General features: G+C 36.5%; 1 protein-coding gene and 1 pseudogene across 1 annotated transcript; both read left to right on the plus strand.

Annotated features, from left to right (window-relative positions):
* Window positions 1–1,197: 1,197 nt before the first annotated feature.
* Window positions 1,198–4,193, plus strand: LOC147411238 (protein CUP-SHAPED COTYLEDON 2-like). Its single transcript, XM_086446360.1, has 3 exons — window positions 1,198–2,061; window positions 2,163–2,446; window positions 3,504–4,193. Exons 1-3 carry the CDS (start codon window positions 1,896–1,898, stop codon window positions 4,005–4,007), a joined length of 954 nt encoding a protein of 317 aa, XP_086302486.1. The 5' UTR covers window positions 1,198–1,895; the 3' UTR covers window positions 4,008–4,193.
* Window positions 4,194–6,135: 1,942 nt separating this feature from the next.
* LOC147411239 (pentatricopeptide repeat-containing protein At5g04780, mitochondrial pseudogene) lies at window positions 6,136–9,159 on the plus strand (annotated as a pseudogene).
* The last annotated feature ends 452 nt before the right edge of the window (window positions 9,160–9,611 follow it).

Genomic DNA, 9,611 nt, shown 5'->3' on the forward strand with positions numbered 1-9,611 from the left:
TTGATTAAGTATAGTTTGTCTAAAATTCTCTCTCGATGGATTTGGAGGTTGTATGTAATTTTATTTAGTAGTGATTTTGTTTTTGGTGTTGAATTTTTTAAGATATAAAATCTATGAATCGATTAAAATGAAATTAAGGATATTCAAGGAGCTAACCCCTCTAACCTCTTCAAAATTACCCAACTCAGGCTAACCCGAGCTCAACTTGATTTTAGAATATCAAGCTTGGGTTAGTGAGCTCAAGCCCAAATGGTTGGGATGAATTGAGCTTGGTTTACCCTCCAATCCACCCAGGTTTCAATCTTACTATAAGAGAACATTAAAGAAGTGAAACACCTTTAAGCAAGGTATAGATAGTAAAATTAGGAATTCAAATACATGCATGGATCTCATGGGTAACAAGTTGTTTTAGACTCATCTAATGAGGATTACATATTTAAGCAAGGTGTGGATAGTAAAATTAGGAATTCAAATACACGTATGGATCTCATGGGTAACAAATTATTTTAGACTCATCTAACGAGGATTACCCATTGATGCTCTTACTTTTTTTTTGAAAGGTGAGTAGGGTTATGGTAGACCCAGAACAACACAAGGAGGGGTTCAAGGGGTTTGAACCTAAGACCTTAAGAACAACCTCTACAAGTTCTTACCACTAACTTAAGTGGTCCTTCTTTGATTGATACCCTTATTTGGAGATACTTAATAAATTATTAAATTGTAATCCTAATAAAATTCAGTTTGTTTGACACATTGTTAAGCAACTTTGAGGTCATGGGTTCAAATCTAACTTATTCATCACAAAATATTTTAGTAAAATCTTGGAGGGACTTTGTTTTTCACTGTGTTTATGTGATAGTCATAGATGTATTTTCTCAATATACAAGTAAAAATCATTTACGACAAAAATGTGAGAATTGCAATAAATCCTAATGTCACTCCCAACATTATTCAATATTTTAATCAAATTCATAAGTGGGGGTGATGGGGATATACATTTCTTTTATGTAATTAAAAATAATAAAGAGGATGGTTAATAAAAGTGAAAGAAATGATCTAAATCAAATTCATTACTTGGGTAATTTTTATTATATATTTTTTCTATAATATATAATTAAGAAAAGAGAAGCCAAAGGGCTGGTTGATCAAAAACGGGGTATCAAACAAAGGAACAAACAATAAAGAAGAAAGAAGAGATAGGCAGTGAATTTACTTCGTTTATGTCAATCCGCTTATTTTAACTTTTACTGTGCTGACATGTGAGATACGAAACAGCTTTATTGATCCATTATCAAATCCCCCAACTGTCTCTCTCTCTCTCTCTCTTCCATTTGTAATTTACTCAACAAAACCACTCTGTTCTTCTTCTTTCTCTCTTTACAGACGAGGAATGCCTGCACACCTTCTCATGCAACAAGAAAGAAAGAGAGAGAGAGCGCTGCAATGTATATGATATGGGTTGCTGCAAAGCAGGAAAAGCACAGAACAACAGCGGAGGACAGAACATAGAAGCAGATCTTCTACCAGATCATACCTTCCTTTCTACTGTCACACCTGATTCATCAAATGAAACCAATATGATATAACCTCACATTTCAAATCCAAATAATCAATTTTATCGTTTTCATCTCTTCAGTCGAATCACTCCTCCTTTTCCCTTGTTTTCAGCAAGTCTTTGGCTTTCATGTCTAATCGTTTGTTTTTAGTGTTTTTGCATTTGGGTTTCGCATAAAACCCGAAAATTTCAACTATATTTTCTTAGTTCCTCTCTTTGAGTTACCACTCTGTTTCTAATTTTCTCATAAATCAAATTTGGGTCTTCACCTAAACTTAGAATTCCCCTCTTTAAAGTTCAGGTTTTTTTGACTTGTTCTTGCATCTCTCTCTCTGCTTCAATGGACAACAACGAAGAAACCCATCTTCCTCCTGGTTTTCGATTCCACCCAACAGACGAAGAACTCGTCACATATTACCTAACAAAGAAAGTCCTGGAGAGAAACTTCACAGGAAGAGCCATTACAGAAGTAGACCTCAACAAATGTGAACCATGGGAGCTTCCAGGTACCTCTCTCTCTCTCTCTCTCTTCAAGTTTACCACTTTTTTTCCTAGAAAAATTTAATCTTTATTTGATATCTGATAATGAGGGGTTGTTGTATTGTAGAGAAAGCGAATATGGGAGAGAAAGAGTGGTATTTCTTTAACTTGCGTGATCGAAAGTATCCAACAGGACTAAGAACAAACAGAGCGACTGGTTGTGGTTACTGGAAGGCAACAGGGAAAGATAGGGAGATACATAGTTCGAGAACATGTGGACTTGTCGGGATGAAGAAGACTTTAGTGTTCTACAAAGGGAGAGCTCCAAAGGGTGAGAAGAGTAATTGGGTTATGCACGAGTATCGACTTGATGGCAAGCTTTCCTACCACTATCTCTGTAGGAGTTCCAAGGTTTTCTCTCTACCTAATATTTATAGATATTCTATAGGTACACCATTTTTTAGTTTTTTTTTTCTTTTAATAATTTTAAAACTTTTTAATCTGAAAACATTGTCTTTATTTTATTGACTGGGAATTTCTTTAATTCCGTTTTTGACATATTTTTGCGTTTAATGCAAAAAAAAAAAAAAAAAAACGCTGTTTTCTCGATTAAAAAGTAAGTGCTTTAGGTTTCAGCTATTTTCTTTCAAAGAAAAAAAAAAGTGTTTTTATATTAAAAATGTGTTTTAAATTAAGGAAAAAAAGTTTTCAGATTAAAAGGGGAAAAACAAAATTAATAAAAAACTTGTTTATAAAAACATGTTTTCAGATGTAAAAAAAACCGAAAAAGAAGGTAAAGGAACAGAAGAAAAAAAAAAAAAAAACTTGGGAGTGCCTTAAGATTGAAATAAAATAAAATTTAAAAAAGAAAGAAAGAAAATAATGGATTGTGGGCAACTATAATAATCATTAATCATCTCTCAGCCATTGAAGTTAATAAATTTTTTATTTTTTTTTCTCTAATAATGATATTCCATTAGCACACCACAATTTACTAACAGCACACCAATCCTTTTGAAATGCAGTTGCTGTCCTTTGCATAATATAGATATTAGATTCAGGTGTTGTAAGTAAAAGTTGCTGTGTTAATAGAAAAGCTCTCTTTATAATAGTTAGAGAATCCCCATGAATAATAACTTCATTTCATAGGTAAATAGTATAGGGTAAAGCTGGGGTGACATTTGGATTTACTGCTATTCTCACATTTCTGACGTGGAGGTGTGGATATAACCTTAGATACTTTTTTAACTCGTATCTCGAGGAAACAATCTATGGCTATCACATCTACTACACAATAAAAAATAAAAATAAAAAAAGTCCACCTAAAAGCATATTTTGTTATAGTACTATATAGTGAGAAAAGGGTAATTTTGTCATTCCATATGCTTGCTACAGTTGTATGATGGTAGAAGATATGTCAGTTAATTCTCACTACTTTTGATTTCCATGAACGTGTAATACTACGTAGGACGAGTGGGTCATCTCTAGAGTGTTTCAGAAGATAGGAGGTGGTGGTGGTGGAGGAAAGAAAGATCGTTGGATCCAACATCCATCCGCTTCATGTACTACCCTTCTTCCTCCACTTCTTGATTATACTGCTGCTGCTGCTTCCGAAATGGAGCACGTGTCCTGTTTCTCCACCATCACTGCTGCTGCTGATACTCTTCATGCAAACTTCAATCATCACCACTTATTTTCATTGGGATCATCATTTTCATCATCATCATCTGCTATGGTTTCATCCATCATCAATGCTTCAGTAGAAGATACATCTACTGCTGCTGCTGCTGATCAATTTGGGATGAATTACCCAAGTAATCGAAGGTTATTGCAGAACAATGAGATGGGGGGTGGTGTGTGTAGCACTTCAGCTGGTGAATATTGGCTGGAAGAATCTGAGCATCATCATCAAATGGTTGAGAAGACTCAGACGTCTGTGGGGCCCACTGAACTTGATTATGTCTGGACTTGACTTGACTTGACTTGACTTGATGAGTCTCCATCCATATTTACTAATGGTGGAATGAACGAATGCCTTGTAAAATGTAATGTTAGAACCCATGTTCGTAATCCCCCGTTTAATTCTTCAAAATTTCACGTTTTTTTTCTTTCTTCTCCGGATTATTGAAGTATTCTGAATAATTCACACATTTTAAGTTTTAAAAGACCAAAACTCTTGTTTTCACGAATTTTTCAATTAAAAAAAAAAAACTCTCCTTATATGTCGCTTATAAGTGTAAACTTGTAAGTTGTAAGTCTCCCTTATAAGTGTAAACTTGTAAGTTGTAAGTCTCCCTTTCAATAACTCGTTCTCTGTTATTTTAAATTCACTACAAGTAATTGTTGAAAAAAAATAATTTATTGTAGATTACACCTTAATTTTTCAAATTATTAATATGCCCCATGATTTTGGTCTTTTTTTTTAATATATAAATTGATGGAATAATAATCTTAATGCCCTCATTATCGCCTTCACATCATTATTATCATCCCTAATATAATATCATCACCATAACTATCATATTATGAATTTTTGGTTATCGAATTGAGATGGATGATACATGTAACAACTATATGCCACATTTTTTATATATTGAGTTTTTGATCGGATTTTTGTAATTCACAATCAAATAGAACTTGAATTCTTTACTAATCGATCGAATTCTCAATTGCTAACAAAGGTTAGAACTTCAAAGGTCTTTTTGTTGTGGGCTTAATGACTCGTGGTTTTCGTATTAGGGTTTAAAATGGCGTCTGGATATTTGTTTGGATCTAAATCCGTGTCCGAATGTATATTTGAATCATTTCGTTTTCACGTGAATTGGATTGGACCGAACCTGGTCTGGATAGCTTGATTCAGGTCGTTTAGTTCAGACCATTTAACATGTTTTTTCTTCGTTACTTCTTTACTAATTGCTACATTATTCTATTTTACTATTAATTCTTTTTTTTTTTTTTCTATAAGAATTCATATTTTGCATTAGTTGAAAACAATATTTTGATTTATATATATATATATATATATATATATATCATTTGATGTAGATGGATAAATAGATTAATTAGTATCCGTTTTAGATAAGGAGACATCAAATCATAATCAACCTATTTTTTTATTTGGATCTATTTCAAGAGTTTAAACATGCTAAATTCAAATATCGGATAAAATCCAATCCATTTAATGCGTTAATGGTCTAGACCCCTAATTTAGAATTGTCAATGAATTGGAATGGATTTTATGTAGGAAGTAAAGAATTCTTCTATAGGCGGTTCATGCCATCCTTACATAGCGTTAAGATTTCAATTCTTCTACATTTTAGTAATATTGTTATAGGACCATCATACTTGTGAATCATCAATGAACTGATCAGAATAATCACCCGAAGTTAGCTTCAATCATTATATATTGAATAAAAGCAAAAGCCTAGGTACCGAACAAACGATAGTAAAAGATGTTGGTTTATAGTCTTAACTTGAGTTATTTTTTAGGTGTATCTTGAGTCGCAAGGGTTGAGTTAGGATTTTCTCGTAGTGAGGGCAAATTATGATTAATTGTATAGTTGAAAAACTTGAAGATGAATGGTCTTAGAGAGAAATTTAGAGGTTTTTTTTATTAGAAACTGAAAAAAATGATATTTATGTCATTTCCAATTAGAATATGGGAAGACTCACTCAAAGGACAACGTCATCAACAAAAAATTGAGAGGGAGGTTAAAAAATTGGAGGGAGGGGGGACAAATGGGGCATGTAATTAGTCGAAAATATAAGGGTGTTTCAAAGTTCTATAGGTGCAATTGCCCTCACCATCTCCTTACTAGCTCTGCCTTGTTGAGTCGGGGGTGTGAGGGCCAACTAAAATTGTATTATAATTTCACTAATTCATCAATAAAGAATTGTCATCGTTACTCATGGATGTAGGCAATCTTGTCAAACCACGTAAGTCTCTTATGTTAATTTAAGTCCAAACCCGATCCGTAAAATCAAAATAGGCTAGGTAGTGATCAACTTGAGTTGATTCCAAACCCGTCCGAGTTGCTCCCGAATCCACATGGACTTTTAAATAGTAAATCGGATCGGCTGCTATGGGCGCGCGCTTCCATTGTGGGGGCCCATACCCTTAGTTTAACTAAATAGAAACGAAATGCAAATGGGTCCAACTGATGGGGGATGAAGCTTTGGCGTCTCAATTCCCTCCAAAATCCTTCCCACCAACGTCTCTACCCGCCATTCAAATCTTCCACTCCACCTACTAATCTTCTCTCCGAATCTAAATCTATTCAAACTTTCGCTAAATTTAGCGGAGAAAAAACAAAAGCCATCCTAAGCTTGATCGAGAAAGGCGATTTCTTCCCCACATCCAACACCTATTCTAAGCTCTTATCAGAATGCAGCGCCACCAAATCTCTCAATCAAGGGATGCAAATCCATGCCCATATCACCAAATCTGGATTCTCAGAAGACACAACTCTCCGCAACCATTTGATCAATTTATATTCAAAATGCCGGGTTTTTGGTTTCGCTCGTAACCTGTTTGACGAAGTTTCTGCACCAGATTTGGTTTCTTGGTCTTCTCTCATATCTGGGTATGCCCAGAATGGGTTAGGTGAAGAAGCCCTTTTGGCTTTCCATGAGATGCATTTATTGGGGGTTAAGTGTAACGAATTTACGTTTCCTAGTGTTTTAAAAGCGTGCTCGATTATAAAGGATTTGAATAGAGGGAAGCAGATTCATGGGATTGTCATTGCCACCGGGTTTGAATCTGATGTGTTTGTTGCGAATGCTATGGTTGTTATGTATGCAAAATGTGGTGAGTTTTTGGATTCACGTAGACTGTTTGATGAGATTCCCGAGCGGAACGTTGTTTCTTGGAACACTTTGTTTGCTAGTTACGTGCAAAATGATTGTTGCGGAGAAGCTGTGGGTCTGTTCCAGGAGATGGTTTTGAGTGGGATCAAACCTGATGAGTTTAGTCTATCAAGTATATTGAACGCTTGCACGGGTTCGGGGGATTATGGCCAAGGAAGGCGAGTACATGGGTATCTGATAAAGCTTGGGTATGATTCAGATTCATTCTCAGCTAATGCACTTGTTGACATGTATGCAAAACTTGGAGATATGGAGGCGTCAATGGAGGTTTTCGAGAAGATCTCTCAACCTGATATTGTTTCTTGGAATGCTGTTATTGCTGGTTGTGTTCTTCATGCATACCATGATTGGGCGCTAGAACTCTTGGTGGACATGAAAGAGTCGGGAATCATTCCGAATATGTTCACTTTATCAAGCATTCTTAAAGCTTGCGCCGGTTTAGGGATGAAAGATTTGGGTAGGCAAATACACACTAGTTTGATAAAAATGGATATCAAATCTGACTTGTTTGTGAGTGTTGGACTCATTGATATGTATTCCAAATGTGATCTTATGGAAGATGCCAGAATTGTTTTCGATTCTATGCAAGAGCAAGATTTGATTGCATGGAATGCTATGATATCGGGATATTCTCAGAATGAGAACGACAAAGAAGCTATTTTACTCTTTTCTGAGATGCAGAAAGATGGAATTAGTTTCAACCAGACCACTTTATTAATGATCCTTAAATCCATTGCTAGCGTACAGAACGTTAACATGAGTAATCAAGTTCATGCCCTTGCTGTGAAATCAGGGCTTCAGTTTGATATTTATGTTGTAAATGGTCTTACCGATTCGTACGGGAAATGCAGCCATGTGGAGGATGCGGTGAGGATTTTCAATGAATCCCCCTATGTAGATGTGGTGTCTTTCACATCTATGATCACGACTTATGCTCAATGCGGGAAAGGCGAGGAAGCTCTGAAGCTCTTTTTGGAGATGTTGGATATGGGGCTCAAGCCGGATAGGTTTGTCTGTAGTAGCCTCCTCAATGCTTGTGCAAATCTATCTGCATACGAACAAGGGAAGCAAATACACGCTCATGTCTTGAAGTCGGGGTTTGAGTTGGACGTCTTTGCTGGAAATGCACTTGTTAACATGTATGCCAAGTGTGGAAGCATCGGGGATGCAAACCTTGCCTTTTCCGAGATACCGGAGAAGGGGATTGTGTCATGGTCCGCTATGATTGGGGGACTTGCGCAACATGGCCACGGGAAAGAGGCTCTACACTTATTCGATCGGATGCTTGAAGAGGGTGTACTCCCAAACCATATAACTTTAGTTAGTGTTCTTTGTGCATGCAATCATGCAGGTATGGTAACTGAGGCCAAACAATATTTCGAATCGATGGAAGAGGTATTTGGTATCAAACCGATGCAAGAACATTATGCATGCATGATTGATCTCCTTGGACGTGCAGGGAGACTAAACGAGGCATTGAAGCTTGTAAACAAGATGCCATTTGAAGCCAATGCGTCAGTGTGGGGGGCACTACTTGGTGCTTCTAGAATTCATAAGAATCTTGACATTGGGAAACGTGCTGCCGAGATGCTCTTTGCACTCGAACCAGAGAAATCGGGAACGCACGTTCTTCTTGCGAATGTGTACGCAGCTGCGGGTATGTGGGAAAATGTTGCCAAGGTGAGAAGGCTGATGAAGGACAACAAGGTGAAGAAGGAGCCGGGAATGAGTTGGGTTGAGGTTAGAGACAAAGTACATACCTTCGTAGTTGGGGATAGAAGCCACTCTAGAACCAAGGAGATATATGGGAAGCTTGATGAATTGAGTGATCTGTTGAGTAAAGCTGGTTATATGCCGATGGTAGAGATCGACCTTCACGACGTGGATCAGAGTGAGAAGGAGGTGCTTCTGTACCAGCACAGTGAGAAGCTCGCTGTGGCATTTGGTCTGATTGCAACGCCAGCGGGGGCTCCCATTAGAGTGAAGAAGAACCTTCGTGTATGTGTGGATTGCCACACCATGTTCAAATTTATTTGTAGGATTGTTTCGAGGGAGATCATTGTAAGAGACATCAATCGGTTTCACCATTTTAGAGACGGGTCATGTTCTTGTCGGGATTATTGGTAACATCTATGGAGGATGTTTGCAATTCCACTTTTAACTGGAAAAGCTAACCACCTCCGCCCATGCTCCATTCTTTTGTTACATACAATTTCATTGTTATATACATTTAGGGCTGGTACTGTGCTCATAATAAACACTTTTTCTACTTAATTCTCTCGTTGTTTGATGTACGTTCTGAAACTCAACCCGTAAGCCTATCTATTACCTCAATCCATTAGCCGTCTTAAATGTTCAAGACTGTCTTGTTGATGGGCCATCTCTTGAATGGTCATGCCCACAAGATTTCATTGATTGGATGATCGTAGCCATTGGTTATTGGCATTCTTCCAAATCCAAATCGCCAGTAAGTTGTCATTTTCTCCAATGATCACTAATTTTTTTCAAAGATAAAGTAAAATAAAATTAAGAGTGAAGATATCAATATTTACAGAGGATTTTTTTTAGTGATGTTTGTAGAAATGTCCATCATTTGCACATCTCATTTCCCGTGATTTTAATTTATGTTTTGTTTTCGATGAGGATGTTGATATAGATGAGTGGAAACACTAAGAAAGATAAAATTAGAAATTAATATATAGCGTAAAAT

This window comes from Akebia trifoliata, chromosome 1, assembly GCF_017979445.1.
Source record: "Akebia trifoliata isolate Shusen 1 chromosome 1, ASM1797944v1, whole genome shotgun sequence".
NCBI lineage: Eukaryota > Viridiplantae > Streptophyta > Magnoliopsida > Ranunculales > Lardizabalaceae > Akebia > Akebia trifoliata.